The sequence below is a fragment of the Mastigoproctus giganteus genome, chromosome 9, assembly GCF_048544385.1.
Source record: "Mastigoproctus giganteus isolate SK-2022 chromosome 9, ASM4854438v1, whole genome shotgun sequence".
Lineage (NCBI taxonomy): Eukaryota > Metazoa > Arthropoda > Arachnida > Uropygi > Thelyphonidae > Mastigoproctus > Mastigoproctus giganteus.
In genome coordinates, this window is record NC_143583.1 from 167,451,193 (window position 1) to 167,468,098 (window position 16,906).

The 16,906-nt window shown below is 38.4% G+C and overlaps 1 protein-coding gene across 1 annotated transcript in view; it reads right to left on the minus strand.

Moving 5' to 3' along the window:
* Positions 1-16,242, minus strand: part of LOC150080872 (WD repeat-containing protein 46) — a 210,184-nt gene extending 193,942 nt beyond the window's left edge. The window contains exon 1 of the mRNA XM_090380845.1: positions 16,186-16,242. Coding sequence (XP_090236971.1) covers positions 16,186-16,203 — 18 coding nt within the window. The 5' untranslated portion in view covers positions 16,204-16,242. The remainder of the gene's footprint in view (positions 1-16,185) is intronic.
* Positions 16,243-16,906: the final 664 nt, after the last annotated feature.

Below are 16,906 nucleotides of genomic sequence, written 5' to 3' on the forward strand. Positions count from 1 at the left end.
GGAAAGACGTTACGTGGTTGTTTTCAATTAAGATTATTACTATATTTAATACAAATCTTATACCACGTGCAATTAATAATATACTGTAGTTTATTAAGCTATTCGCCTAAACTACTATACATTAAGAAATTTTAGGCATCTTACCGATAGTCATCATTAGACCGTGCTGTTGGGAAGTAGGAAGGGGTTACAAATTTGAATGCAATTACGATTTGCCAATAAACAATTCTAAGTTTGGATTATTGTTACAATAGAACCAGAATTGTAACAATAATCCAAACTCACCTTATACGTGTACTACGAAAAATTTACAATTAATAATGCAGTATTAATTGTAATAATACATTGAATTACGATTTGAAACAAATAAATAAAAAATAAATAAAAAAAAAACTGAATTGTGTCTCAACATCAACAGGGATAAATCATCGTGCAAATGTTGCATTCATTGTGTATTTAATGTTAGACGATACAATATGCATATTTGCGCGTACAAGTAGCATGGGAACGTGTATTTTCAATATAAAAATTTTTGTTTAATCAGAAAAATGTAAAGCCCTGGTTCATTTAATAAAGGGTTTGTCTCTGGTTCATTTAATAAAAACGTTTGTCCCTGGTCCATTTAATAAAAAAATATGAATTATTTAATTTTTACACACTTAGAATTTGTTTATTTTTTTGCTTTTATACCGCCAGTTATATTTATTAATTAGAGTTATAATAAACTCTAATTAATAAATATACGTAATTGTTATATTTAATTTTTTTATCATACGAAAACTACTTCAAATCTTTAAGTATATATGGGACCCTAAAATTATAATTTTGTTTATTTTTGTTTTGGCATAGGGATATGGAGTTCATAGGAGCAAATGAGTACCTTGCCTTACCTATAACCATATCAATTTTTTTTTTTTTTTCGTGGTTTAAGCGTTTCTTTACAATTTAATTTAAAACTTGTAAGTTTATTTCACTTTTAACTAGGGGTATAAAAAGGTGATAGTAGCATCTGTTTTTATGTTACCTTTATGGATTATGTCCTTTTCGGAGTCCGTTAAATTACCGTGCGACTAAACACGGTTGCTAGAGCATTAATTTTAATCAATAATTAATCAGAAACGTTGACATAAGCAGTATCCTTCTTACAACAATTCCCGCTCGTTTCTTCATTTGGCCGCCCTTGCTGTAGCGCGGTGGATGCGTCACTGCTCTAACACTGTGGGAAAAGGGCTCGATATTCGTTCGGTCTGGGTCAAGTTCAAGGGTGTGATAGGTAGGCAATGGCAGAAGGTCTCAGAATTTGTAGAAAAGGGAAGTCCATAATCACTATCTAAAGCACTAAAAATGTACTACGTTATTAATTAAATATTTTTTTTTTTTACCACCAGCTTCCAAGAAATAAAATTTATGGCTATAAAGCGTTTAGGGATAAAGCCTCAAGCTACGATGTTATCGCACTTAACTTATAAAATTTATGGGTAATTATTTTACACTTTTCATGCTATATGTCAATTGCTTCTTCCTATAATCAAATAATAATACATATTAAGTTGTTCGAAACTATGCAATGCAATAAATATACAATGTTCGTAATAAATTTACAAAAATGTAAAACCCCGACGATAAAATACATTTTCCTCCATAAACATATAAGTCTTGTTCAGAACTTGGTTGGCATTGCCGCCATGTCCCACTGTTATTGGGTTTGATTGAATTAACCGATATAGTAGTAGTAGTGGCATTTGATGCAAGAAAGCAAGTGTATGAGCTTATGCAGCATCAGCCAAAAAAAAAAAATAAAAAATAAAAATCACACCATTCCCTCCAAATGCCTGTCCAGTTCCTCCTTAAATTTATTTAACCTATCAACTTCCATAACGACAGATGGAAGTTTGTTCCAGCAATTAATCGCCCGCTGGCTAAAGGCAAATTTCCGCACATCTATTCTACATCTGTCCTTTCTTAATTTGAATTTATGCCCCCTTAGGTTCGTAATCTGAACAAGTGGAAGGATCCCATCAGAATTCAGCGTGCTCAACCCATTCAAGGCCTTATACACCTCAATCAGATCACCGCGCAGGTGCCTGGTCTCCAGCCACTGCAATTTGCAGAACTTAAGCCTCTCTTGGTAAGAGGATCCCTTCATTCCCCTCACCAATCTTGTTGCCCTTCTCTGTACACGCTCAAGCAAATCTACATCCTTCCTAAAATGAGGCCTCCAGAACTGTACGCAGTACTCAAGGCGTGGCCTGACCATTGCGTTATACAGAGGGACAATCACCTCCTTTTCCCTGCTAGCAAAATTCCTATATATCATCGACAAAACCCCATGACCTGCCCTGGCAGCCTGTCTGCATTGCTCAGAAAACTTCATATCTGACTGCACAATTACTCCCAGGTCTTTTTCATTTTCTACAACCTTAAGTGTAGTACCACACAGTTGGTACGTTTATATGACTGGGGTATCCCCTTGGATATACGTTTATATGACAAGGGTATCCCTTGGATGAGTATGGCTCTTGAATTGCTGCAATGTGTATGGTTTGCTCTTATGGTGGTTTTTGTTAGATCATTGGTGACAGCTATTGAGCGCTGGCAGTTTAGTTGAAGAATTTTTAGGTTTTTGAGATTGCTTTCGTTTCCTCTCCTTGTGTTATTAATTGACGTGTTATTCATAATCGGTTTTTGATCTGATGAATCAACTTCTTTGGTATATTATGGGAATTTGGGATCTTTAAAGTGATGGTTATTATTTCGTTCCTTTTAGTTCAACTGGGATAGCTTGGTGGTTTTTCTTTGTTGGGACAATCCTGGGTGCCGTGTCCCTCCTGAGTACAGTGGCCACATGTGCAGGATTCCTGAGTACACTGTGTTACCTGATGACCATATCCCAGGCAGTAAAAGAAACGTGGGACCACAGTGTGGTCTTTAACCGCATGGGCTCTCCAGCCAATGTAGACCCTCTTGGCGTTTGTGAGTAGCTTTCTTCTTATTTCCCCTGTTACTTGAAGGATCCAGTTTACATTTGTTTGCTTTTCCTTTGTACTGTGTGTTGTGACACATTATTCCCGACACCAGCATTCCAATTAACAGAGGAGGAACTTTGTGTATCCATAATCTTTTAGGTTTTTGCGGTACAGATCACTTATTATTAGCTCATATTTTATATCTTTATGAATGTCACAGATTCTAAAAAACTGGCCCCACACTGGCCATCTAGCCACTGTGGGACAAAGTTTTTTTTAGAAACCTCTGCTTGTAGACCTACCTGCCTGCCTAGTGCAGCTCTGGGCATCCTTTGATCTTGTCTAACTGTTCTTTGTTAGGCGCCTCTATGATACCCCCACCCATTCGCTCTTATTTTTCTGATGGTAGTGATTTTCACGTCTTTTAGTAATGAGGCTAATTTAATGTTAACTTGTTGCATTTCTTCCTCCCATAGCTTTGGAAGAAGCATTTGTAGCATTGTGTTTCATTTGGGCTTGTATATGTCAGTTATTTGGGCATAAGATTGAGTTCGGCTGCTTCCATCTTTTTGGTTTAACTTCAGCCAGTGGTGGGCTTCCATCTCCTGTGAGAAGACGGAAGCCCACCACTCCAGGAGGGGTTTTTCTCTTTTTCCTGTGCTTCCCGTGTGTTAGGCAGCTTGCTTAGGAGCTGTGTCAGGATATCTATTCTTGCTTGCAGTTCAGTGACCCGTGCCTTCTATCTTTCACTGTCCACCAGAAGAGCCATGTGGAGGGTCTCCTGCTCAGCCCATAGTGAGAAAACATGGCTTGCAGTACCATTTGGGATATGTTCATTTGTTGTGAGACATTTACACAGTGCTATTTTTATGTTTTTGGTTGCATTGGGAATTTTGTTTCGGTCTGCAGTTTCATTTATGTTGACAGTATCTAGGAGTATGGCATCTTGTGTATCTGTAGTTTCCTGCCCAGTTTCTCTTGTTTGCAGGTCTTTTTTTCCCTTGTTTGGTTCTGGAATCTTCCTTTCCAGGTTCAGTTGTGTCGTTGCATCTGCATAGTATTATTCTTGGGATTCTTTTCTGTCCATCTGTTGGAGTCATAGTTCCTATTTCAGTGTTCTCCCTTTTCCGACCATGGTTGTGGGATATATGCATCTCTTTCCTTCCGTTGGGATTGTGTTTCTGCCCATGTTGAATCCAAATCAGAATGGGCGCCTGTTCCAGTTAGTTGCTGTAGGGTGGATGGCTTTTTATGGCTCTTTGTAATTTCCTTAGAGCAGAGGGGTGAAGTGGAAGTGGGTTTTTTTTTTTTTTTTTTTTTTTTTGGCTGATGCTGCATAAGCTTGCTTTCTTGCATCAAATGCCTCTACTAATGCTAATGCTAACTAGTACTTGAATTTTTCTCTGTCCAGAGTCGCTTCGTATATCAGTTTCTCCAACTGAACCCCCATGTCCTTTGTGCTTCATTGAATGTTTTCTCAGTGATAAGTGTGCCCATTTTGAGGGTTTCCAGCCAAGTGGCTCTCAAAGATTGTATAGTGTCTATAATCGATGAATCTAGTTATGTTTGGTCATCTTCTTGGGTCAGATTGTCTCTTGTTTGCAGGAAGTTGTTGGGATCTTCTTCAGAGTTCTGTTCATGGGGTATCTGTTCTGACATGAGGTTTGCAATTTTTGCAGAGGGATCTTGTATTTCCACCAGTGGTTCCTGTATGGCTTCTTGGGTTGTGGAGACCTCAAGGACTTCTGCTAGATTCATGTCTGGGGTGCAGACCACTTCTAGTCCCTGGTCACAATTGCTTCTGTTATTGTTCCTTGTTGTTTCCATTTGCTGATGTTTAGGTAGACATGTATAGTATCTTATGTAGGATGGCACCTGAACATCAGTTCAGCTCCGCTTAGGTAGGTGGTAGACAGAGTGCCCAGCACATGGATGACTGGACCCAGGGTATTCCAGCAGAACATCGCCCAAAGCATGACACCACTGCCATTGGCTTGTTTTTGTCCCATGGTGCATCCAAGTGCCATCACTTCCCCAGGTAAATGACACACATGTACCTGGCCGTCCACATGGTGCAACAGGAAACATGATTCATTGGACCAGACGACCTTCTTCCAATCACTCAAGTTCCAGTTTTGATGCTTGTGTGCCCATTGTAGGCGTTGTCGCCGGTGAAACATGGTTAGCATGGGCACTCAGAGCAGCCTGTGGCTACACAGCCCAATTTCCAGTAGGGTTCCGTGTACTGTGTGTTGTGACATTATTCCCAACACCAGCATTCCAATTACCGGCTATTTGCGCGACAGTCACCCTTCTGTTACCACGTACCATCCGGGAGAGCCTTCGTTCACCTCGAGCATCAATGAGCCGTGGTCGTCCAACACCTCGCCGGCAGTTCGTGGGTTTCCGCCCCTCCTCGGACCACTTTCGGTAGGTACTAACCACGGCTGGCCATGAGCATCCCACCAGCCGTGCCGTTTCGGATATGCTCTGATCCAGTCGTCTGGCCATTACAATTTTGCCTTTGTCAAACTCGCTTAAGTCCGCTGCCTTTCCCATCTGAAGAACAAGAGTAACACTGATTAACGGGGCTCAGTATCAGGTGTTTTTTATACTGTGTCCCGACTCGCGCACTCGCCATAGTTCACCTACAGTTGCTTCGATTTTCAAAAAAAAAAAAAAAAAAAAACCGCGCTGGTCATAATGTTTTGCCTCATTGGAGTATTATATCAGAAGAAAGTATCGAATTGGTGAAAAAGGATTTCAAAATTGTAGGCTGAATATATTTATATATTTAGAAAATATACGTTTCACCATATTAACAGCTTTGTATAAGTAAAGTCTAGGGAGAAAAAAATGTGTCTACAGAGTGGTCACAAAGTTCCTATGCATGAGATTCTGCTGTTAATTATTTATTTTATATTTTTTTCTATGTAGAGCATCAGTATGATGGACACCAGTGAGTATACGATAGAAGAGAAACTTATTACTTGTGTCTGAGTTCACGAAAGCATCCGAAAAGGATGCAAGTTTTGAAGTCATAAGGACAAGGTTTTCGCAGAGGTTCGATAAACCTGTTCCTACGCGTGAAACTATGCGGGCATGGGAGAAGAGGGCTTTTCCACCGGAAGTGTCCTTGATTTAAAGCGTTCTGATCGTCCAGCATCACTTCGACACCATGTGGACATAGTTGAAGGGTCTTGTTCGAGATCACCACTGAAATAATTTCGAAAAAGATCTTCTGAATTAGGCATTCCACGCTCCACAGTCCAAAAAATAATGAAAAAGGATTTGGGATTGAATCTATTTAAGCCTGGATTTGTTTGAACTTTCCGATAGACTTGGCTGCATGAGTTGTCACTTGTAAGGCTCTTTTGCATCGATTTCCCACCATTGAATCAAGACGAAGAGTATTTATTTATTTATTTTTCGGATTAATGTGCTATTTAACTTAGTAATCGATACAAGAATGTTTATTTTTGTCGCAAAGATAATCCTAATTTTTATAAGGAAATTGAGCAACATCCTCCTCGTGTCATGATAAGGCAATTTCAGATCACTTGATAGGGCTATATTTTATCGATACAAGTATCAATCCTATTGCTTATTTGAGTATGCTTCAAACGTGGTTTATTCCACAACTACGTGAGAGAGGTCTCGAGGCAACAGCTATTCTGAAACAAGATGGTGCACCAGCACATTATGTTCTCCCAATTAGAGAATATCTTGACGACAAATTCAGTGGACGATGGATTGGACGTGGATCTGATATGGTGTGGCCTCCTCGAAATCCAGACTTAACAACATGTGACAATTCGCTTTGGAGCATTGTGAAGGAGAAAATTTCTCGAAACTCTGCCTAAAAACAGTTGAAAACCTAAAAAAAAAAAAAAAAAAAAAAAAAAGCTAAAGCTACTAGGGATTGCTTTTATGACTTCCAAACTTGGACATGGAAAATGTCCAAGAACATGGAGAAAATTTTAAATTTGTGCGGAGAATTGAGGAGAGCATACAGATAACTTCTAACTAGTGGCCATTCTGTAGATAAGTGGTTGCTTTTGCTAATATTTAAATAAAAGCTTTTCCCGTACGAAGACAATGAGAAATGGCTCTCATATTTTATTTACAAAAAGTGAGATACAGAGAAAAAAATGATATGCAGTTAGAGACTTGAAGTCTTAAATATAAAAATAAAGGGAGGACTATTTTTTTACATGATTAAAAAAAAAAGAAAAAAAAGTCGTTTATTTTTTATCATATAACTATAATACCCGTGGCGAATATTTCGCCAAAACTGTTTCAGAGAAGTAAAGATTAATATCGAAGAAATTACAAAAATCTTTCCCTCGGTTTCCTTAAATTTATTAATTTAATATTATTTAGCATAAAAACAAAGTCTTCTTTAGCAAATTACATAAATGAGATCCACGGGATAGGGAACACTGTGTCCTCATTAGAATGATTCTTCCATCTCAGACTTGTAAAACCACAGCGTACATTTTAGACATTCGCGTAAAAATATCTTTTATTGCTTACTGCGCATGTTTATTTTATTATTAAACATATATATAACTATAAAAATATCTTTTCATATAAATAAATTATGTAGTTATTTTATCACCTAGCATTTAAAAGATCAGTAATACTGTAATTCTTTTCAACATTCAATTAATTTTTTATTATATATATATATATATGTATACACACACACGCGCACACACACACACACACACTGTATATATATTTTTTATTTTTATTTATTTATTATTATTATTTATTTATTTATTTTTTTTTTTGTCCACCAGTTGGCGCTAGGAAAAATCTCACTGAGTCGCTTAGATTTTTTTACTTTTAATTCATATGGTGAGTTCATATTTGAAGACGTAGAAAATCGAAGTAGTGACTGTTCTCCACGATGGATATTGTGCATTCGGGGGGGGGGGGTGATTTTAAGAAACAGAACACTCATTGATAAATGCCTTATTTTTAAGGTTCAAGTTTGTACATGGCATTGCCGATGCGTTTGACAAAACTGAAACAGAGCTCCGGTCCAGTCCGAGCCCTGTTATTACGAAGACAGAACGGCAAGGCTGGACTGGCAGGTTTTGGATGCAGTGGCTCCCAACAATTTTGGTCCAACCTGAATCACTTATCATGTGATCACTATCAGTCAATGACAAATTTGTTGTTGGACCTCGGCGGCAATTGCCGCTCGCTCTCCTGGGCTAGTTCACGCTGCATAACGGATATTCAGAATCAGCAATGGGAGAAAAACAATGGGGGTAAAAATTATTCAAGCAATTGAGAGCTTTCGGGATATTTATTCGTTTATTTTTTTATAGCACCTCGTTAGTTAAGAGAACTTGAAAGTCCCTGAAACTAATAAAAAATACAGAACGTACACAATTCCTCTTGTGCACAGAACGATATGCCAGTCACAGTATCAAGAGCAATTGTGTACCCGAAGGTAGACACAGTGGAAGTATGCTATCAGTGCAAATATGCATATTCTGACAAAGTCATTGACATTCAGATATGATGCGCCAGTTTAATCCACCATGATCTTACATCTACGAAATCAGAAACATTCCGGAGGAATAAAAACTGACCCACTAGGCTCCAACTTAACCTCTCCCCTTTGTCTAAATCGTATCTTTTAGACAAATGTACGCAATTTATAGAGATATTAGTAGTGGAGTTGTGTATAATTCCAATCACACACACACAAAAAAAAAAATAATAAATAAATAAATAACAATAATTAAAACAATGCATATACGCACACAGCTGATAATTTAGTAAATACTGTTACTTGGAAAAAAAAAAATAATAATAACATTAAATTATTTATATCCAAAAACTAAAACAACACCTGACCCTCAAACTTTTTGAAGACCAGGACCACAACCCGACCAGCACTGCGGTAACCCATGGATATTCACCCCACTAGGACTCAATTCGGCCCTGGAGGGAATGTGCAAGGCTCAAGGGCTAGACTTTTTTTCAGCGTGGTCTGTGCTTATTAACAGGAGAGACTGCTTCTACAGGGATGGGATACACTTAAATAGAAAGGGTGCAAGAATATTTGCTGATGCTATCGAGGCAGTGTTAGGTGGTTCGGAAAACTGCTAGCTTGGGGGGATTCACAGACTAAAAGGTTAAAAGTAACCGCAGGCAGAGGTGAAGGTGATTCTTGCACAACTTCTATTAGAATAAGTAGCGACCTGGAGCGAGGGGTGCTGGAGGTTTCAGGGACTGATGGCAGTCATCGTGAAACAGGTGCCGACCGGGCTAGCCGGGTGGATAAAGTGCCGGCTGGCAACCCAAAGGTCGCGGGTTCGAACCGCGCCTCGGGGTTCGATCAGAGTAAATGCAAAAACTTTGGGAGGTGCATTATGGCCACAGAATGCCGATGCGCCAAAAACTAACAAAAAAAAAAAAAAAAAAGTGAAACAGGTGGGTATATGGGATGTGTCAGGGTAACTAGGAATAGGTGCATGTATACCAATGCTAGAAGTATAGTAAATGAATTTGAAGTGTTGGTCAAGACATCAAAGTCGGATGAATTTGGGATATCGAGACGTGGTGTCAGACTGATATTAGGAATGCAGAATTGGAATTTGGGGAGTACAATGTGTACAGAAAGGATAAACAGGATAGGAAGGGAGAAGGGGTTAGGCTATTAGTTAATAAACATAAAATCCAAGGAAGTGAAGCTAGTCGACATCGCTGGACAGTATAGTGTCCAGTCAGTTTGGTGTGACATAAGCATTGAGAGATCAAAATTGAGAGTAGCAGAGTGCTATAGGCCTAATGACTCTGATGAGTATAATAAGAAACTGTACAGGGAAATAGAGTGAGCCAGTAAATCAGAGAGTCTTATAATGGGGAATTTTAATTTCCCAGATATTGACTGGAATTTGTGGGTTGGTCACTCACACACTAGCAAGGCTTTTGTGGATTTATTGGATGATTGTTTTCTACTTCAGCTGTTCGGGAGACAACTAGAGGGAGTAATATTCTTGATCTGATTATCAGTAGTGATTCTTCACGCATTAAGAATCTGCAGATAAAGGAACCACTAGGTGGCAGTGATCGCAGTGTGCTGAAGTGGGATTTACTCAGAGGTAACTACCATCAGGGGTAAAGGGAAGGGTTTTTGCTTTCGTAAAGGCGACTATAGTGATCTGAGACAGTATTTAAACTCTATACAGTGGGACCAACTGATGATGTTACCAACAGCAAATTCAAAATGGGAAGCATCCAAAGAATTCATCTTGAAAGCTACTAGGCTCTACATACCAACTAAGAAATATTATTCAAGGTTTAGGCCTAAATGGATATCAGATGAACTAATGAGGTATATGGCAGAGAAGAAAAATGCATGGGATACTTACAAATTAACACATGACACAGAAGCCTATGATAGATACAAGTTGATATGCAACCAAGTTACAAAGGAGGTTAGGCAGGCGAAGGCAGATTACGAGAAATCCTTGGCAAGGGATGCAAAGAAAAACAGCAAAGAGTTCTTTACCTATGTAAACTATAGAAGGAAAGGGATTAATCAGATTGGTTCATTGGATATTGATGGTTCAACTGTTGATGATCCTGCTCAGGTGGCTAACAAACTAAACGAGTATTTTGCATCTACATTCATATATGAGGAGTTATTCAGGAAGGGGAATGCCAGAGGTGAAATAAACTATAGCAGTGAGCTGGATGATTTTGTAATAACCCGGGGTGGATGGAATCTATCCAGTTATATTAAAGGAGGCAGCAAAGGAAGTAAGAAAACCCTTAGCCATAATTATGAGAGCTTCTTTGGACTCTGGAGATGTACCCATAGACTGCAGATGTGCAAATGTGACCCCAGTTCACAAAGGAGGATCAAAGGCTGACACAAGTAATTATAGGCCTGCGAGTTTAAATTCTGTTCCAGGAAAATTAATGGAGGCACTGGTTAAAGAAGCACTGCAGGATCATCTAGACAAGACTTCAGTTATAGCTCGGACACAGCATGGTTTTGTTAAGGGAAAGTCTTGCCTGACTAATTTGATTGGATACTATGATGTAGTAACAAAAGAACTGGATGCAGGGAATAACTTTGATATTATATACTTGGATCTTAGAAAGGCTTTTGATACTGTTGCACATGGATGACTCCTGCACAAATTGGAGCAGTGTGGCACTGGAGGCAAATTGCTGCTATGGATAAAGAGATGGTTGAGTGGGAGAAGACAGAGTGGTAATCAATGGACACTGCTGTTCATGTACTAATGTTATTAGTGGAGTCCCTCAGGGTTCAGTGTTGGGTACATTGTTGTTTTCTATATTTATAAATGATATTGATGATGGTATATCAAGCTTAATGTCCAAGTTTGGAGACGCTACAAAGGTTGGCAGGGTTGTTAAGGACACTACTGACAGTATGCTGCTGCAACAGGATCTGGATGGGCTGAGAGGTGGGAAATGAAGTTTAATATTGACAAATGTAAAGTACTACGTATGGGAAACAGTAACCCCAGTGTAACTTATCAACTCTGTGGTACTACACTGACAGTGGTAGAGAATGAAAAGGACCTGGGAGTAATTGTGCAGGCAGATATGAAGTTTTCTGAGCAGTACAGACGGGCTGCAAGAGTAGCTCATGGTGTTTTGTCAGTGATATACAGGAATTTTTCTAGCAGGGATGGTCAGGTCACACCTTGAGTACTGTATACAGGTCTGGAGGCCTCATTTCAAGAAGGATGTTGAGCTGCTGGAACGAGTACAGAGAAGGGCAACAAGATTAATGAATGGAACAAAGGATTACTCTTACAAAGAAAGGCTTAATTTTGCAAATTAATTAATAATAAAAAAAAAAAAGCCGTGAATGGTTTGAGCATGCTCAATGCTGACGGGACTCTTCCTCTTGCTCAGAATAATCACCTGAGAGGGCATAAATTCAAACTGAGGAAAGACAGATGTAGGATAGATATGTGGAAATTTGCATTTAGCCAGCGGGTGGTTGGCTGGTGGAACAGATTTCCATCTGTGGGGGGTGGAATAAAAAGAATGATATTTTTATTTCTTTAATTTTATATTTTATTTTTTTTTGTTCCCTTATGAGTTGTTGTCCACCTTATTTTAATTTCCCCACTTACACATCTGACTTTACTTTACAGGAGAATTCCAAAATTCGAGGGAACTTCTCAATTATTTATAATTCCCTTCAGACAGGCTGAGTGTTCAAGAATGACAAACAACACACATATTAATATATAACATAACATTTTATTTACACTTATATACACAACATAAAAATTAACAACTCTCAAGCACATATTATTATTACTCAAATTTGCCTATGTATTATCAGTTATATATGGCAATTAAATACATTAGTTTTACACTAGAAAGGTTATTTCTTTATACACAACAAACTTAATCTCTTTACAAAAACTGCTATAGCTTCTTCACACATGAACAATAATTACTTAAGAGGATTAGGTACACCCTTTCTCCACTTTAAATCAAATTCTTACCTTATGTATTGATTTAGGAATTTCACTCTTAACTTCCGTTTTAATTAGTACCCCATTTTGTCTTGGGGAATATAATTTCACAACTTTCTCTAATCAAGACAGATAGTACATTTGACACCAATTTCTGGACTAATGCTGGTCCCAAGTGTTAGCTACATTCATAAGGCTATTTCTTTCTCTGTATTCTCTACCCTTCCCTTCCAAAATATATCGTACCTATATGTTAAACAATAACTAATAACAAGTATCAAATTTCTCTCCTTTGCTTTTCTACGTATGTCTAATTATACATTAATCAAAACCCAAAACTATCATCTGACTTATCTCTATATTTACATATATATTTATATCTTTGTATATCTTTCCCTTAACATCTTTCTAAACGTTATACTAATCTGATATTAGAGTTCCAACAGTCCTTTATTTGTGAGGGAGAATACTATATAACTAGTCACTTACTTAATTTTACGAATCGGATTTCTCCGTTTTGGGGCCTTCAGCTCCTTGTCTGGGAATGGCATCATCGTTTACCAACTGCATTCATCTCAGAACTTCAAGTTTCTCCATGGGCTGTAGTCTACATCTAAATAGGGCATCATTGTGTCTTTTAGGAATTTATGGGCTCGTCTTCGATACTGCTACTTAACCTTCGGTTCAGCTATTCTGGCGGACTAGGAATTACAACTTTATCTTCTCAGCTCACTTATCTGCGCCTTGCCTTTATCACTGCCTTCAGATGATCGACTAGGGTTATTTTTCTCCTTACACTACTTATTTTCACGCTGGCCACTTTCACTACCTTCCTAGAACGGACAGGTTTATTTCTTCATAACTTCAGTCGTTTGCATATTCCGATAACGGACTACTCGACTGTTCTCTTCTATTATGAAACTCCACTAACTTTTCTTAACTTACTGACTGCACTAAACTTATCTAACCCTTCACTACTCCATCTTAATTTGTCAGATCTTTCCCAACTCGCTGACAGGACAGGACTTATCTAACCCTACACAACTCATTTTCCCACTAACGTTGTCAAAAACTCAACTTTGTCTTTCCTTACTCATTTTCACCAAAAACCAACAAAAACTCCTTCCCAGCTCACAGCACTGCACAGCTTTTTCATCCCGTCCTCCCTTTTTGTCCATCTCAATTACGTACCGCCTCCTTATGTCGGGCCTGCCTTTTTTCTCAGATTTTAACCAATCTTCTCCCTTTTGTCAACTTTCATCATTTCCTATTCGTCCTTTAAAATTTCTCAAGCTGTATATTCAGAGCTCATTTTAATAAATTTCCAAATTTTTCCCAGGCAATCCGCTGCTTTGAAGTTCGCCGTCACCTTCGCCACCCTTCGTTAAGCTTAGCAGATTTATTTTACATGCCCTAACAACCATGCCATTGCCGACAGTCAGACGCAAATAGATTGCTAGCCGGAGTAATTTGATCCGTATTTACTACCTGGCCGATATTTTAGGTGTCACCGGACAAAGGGATGTCCGAGAATGTTGTCTACAGCCCTTTTGTTCTTTCTGGACATAGTTATTCGCACCTGCACGCCAGTAGTGCTGTCACCATTCCCGTTGTTATTGTTTGTTCTTTGCCACGGTGGGAACTGAAATGTATCCCTAATTGCTAATAGCTTACCACTCCCTTCTCTAATTCAACCTTGTCTAATTTTTAATTCTTTATGAGTGACCTAGAATAATATTAGTGACTGATAGTGTTTACTGTCCTATTTTGCTATTTCCTAAGCTTTATTTTAAATAAATCTCACTCTTTTCTAAAATATTAACATGTAAGATTTTTCATCTTACACATCACTTGTTGTGGAAGTTGATAGCCTAAACAAATTTAAGGCTCAGCTGGACAGGTATTTCGAACGAACGAGAGGTGAAATGGGAGTGTTTTTTTATGTTTTGGCTGAAGCTACATAAGCTTGCTTTCTTGCATCATATGCCTCTACTAATGCTAAAAATAAGAAGAGTCAATCAAAGAAAATTAAGAGCTTTCCATTCATGCACACGTGATTTTATAAAAGTTTTCATTCGTCCGTTAAATGAATTTTGAAACTGACTATTGTGAATGTAGGAGATTCCCCAGATCACATTTTTTTGCATGCAATGTCTTAGTTATTCTCATAAAAATTGTACAGCGAATTGCACTATAATCCACCATTTCCCCTTTAATTATGTTATGCTGTCAAAACGGAGGGAGGGGGGGAGAAATCTTGAAACGTTGTGCTGTTTGATATAGCTTCATGGTACATGAAACTTACACAGTGGAGGCCATAGGAGTGTTTGTTCGGCGGTACCAGTGCTGTCCTACATGTATTGTTCATCAGATCAGACCACTTGATTACGGAAAGGTGCAATTACCAAGGAAAGCACCTCCCAACATTCATCCCTAGCGCGTGGAGCCAGGCGAAGAGCAGATAGGGAATACAATAATAATTAAAGCAACCTTGAACTTAAAAAAAAATAAAATAATAACTAGGGGGCCTCGCTCCCTGCTCGCCAACCCCCGCGCACACTTTTCTACGTAAAATGTTGAGGTATGACGGAGTAAGTCAAATCTTTTCTATGTAAAAGACACACCTGTCGAAACACACTGATGTTCTTCCTCCCCCTTTTTAATCCGATCCTTCAGCTATCTCCCTCACTCATGCTTTTTTTTTTTTTTTTCCTTCTCCGTCAGGAAGCTCAGGCGATCCACTGATGGAGAGCAGCCAGAGTACTGTGGACAGCCTGGCTCACCTCCCAGTGGTGGGCAATGTGGAGTCCCACTAGGGGCCCTGCGACCATGAATCTAACAAAAACAGAACCCAACACTAAACTACACAAGAAACATACAACACTTTTTGGGCTTTTACAGAGGTTCCGTATTCATCACAAGAGTACTGATGGTGCAGATGTGGGAAACCACAGTTGACACCTTACCTAAACACTATGAGCGATATCTAATCAGGAAATTACCTAGGTAATTATTTGCCTGTACATTTGTAGTGAAGTAATTGCCCTGCCCACTTGTACCCCATGACCCGCACCCCCTCTTCTCCCATTGGCTACCGCACAACACCACACCACACGGCGTTCTCAAGGTCGAATAAATATCACTATTTTAATTATTTACCTGCGTTTACATAGATCACTTAGGGAAAGGCTTTTTGCTTCAGGTTCCATGATGCATGAGGAAAATTGTTGCATCCAAAAGAGCAGGACTAAAATATTTACAAACTATACAAATATTTAAAATATTAACCTCTTTACAAATATACAAACTATATCAGGATGATGGGTCCCTTTATCAGATAACATTTATATACAAGAAACATTACAATGGAACATAAAATGATGCCGGATGTGGTCATGTATTAGACAGAGAAGCATGTGCACGTTATGGAGGTAGTTGTCTTGCAATACAAGGAACGTTGGCATGTGTCCCACATACCTACTGTACATTGTCAACAGCAAGTGTCTGATTCTGCCCAGTAACCCATTTGTGTTCCTTCCATTTTACGTTCACCTACCTCATGCACGTGCCTCACTGTCTAATACATGACCACGCCCAGCATAATTTGATATTCCATTGTAACGTTTTTTGTTGTTGCATCTGAAAAAGGACTAAAATATTTACAAACTATACAAATATTTAAAATACTTGTAAAATACTAAACTATTTACAAATACACAAACTATATCGAGTCCCTTCATCAGCTGACATTAAAATGGAACATCAAATGATGCCGTGCGTGGTCATGTATTACAGAGTGAAGCATGTGCACGAAGATGGTGAACAGTATGAAAGTAGTCTTTCAATGGAAGACAATGTAATATTTACCTGTCCATTTGTAATGACGTATTGCCCCGCTGTCTTATCCCACTGGCTCGAATAAATATCACTAGGAAGAAAACTTTCTTAATGTATAGAGAGATAATAAATAAATAAATAAATAGGCGGAAATCTAACTATTATTTTTTGAGGAAACTAAAATTTTTTGAATATGTGCTGATTCACTAAATGTCTTCTGTGCACGCACAATAACACTCTGCAATCTCAACCAATTATCTTCCAAATAACTAGAAACAAGGCCATACATATAGCTAAAGATTACCTTGACATAAAAAGAACACTCAAGGTCAGTGGATAATTATGGCAATTGCGTGTGTAGCAACTTCTCTCCTTTCTGCAGTTTAAACCCATTATCTCCCATCAAGGACACGCATAGTTGAAGCATGATTTTCATTTCAATACACTGTATTAATTTTCATATTCATGCGTAAACCTCTACATAGTACGTGTCCATAATCGATTTAATCTGAATGGAACCTGAATCGATTTAATCTGAATAGCACAAATGAAAGCTACAGATGAAGATGGTATGGTATGTTAAGGGCTATCTTACATTAAACCACG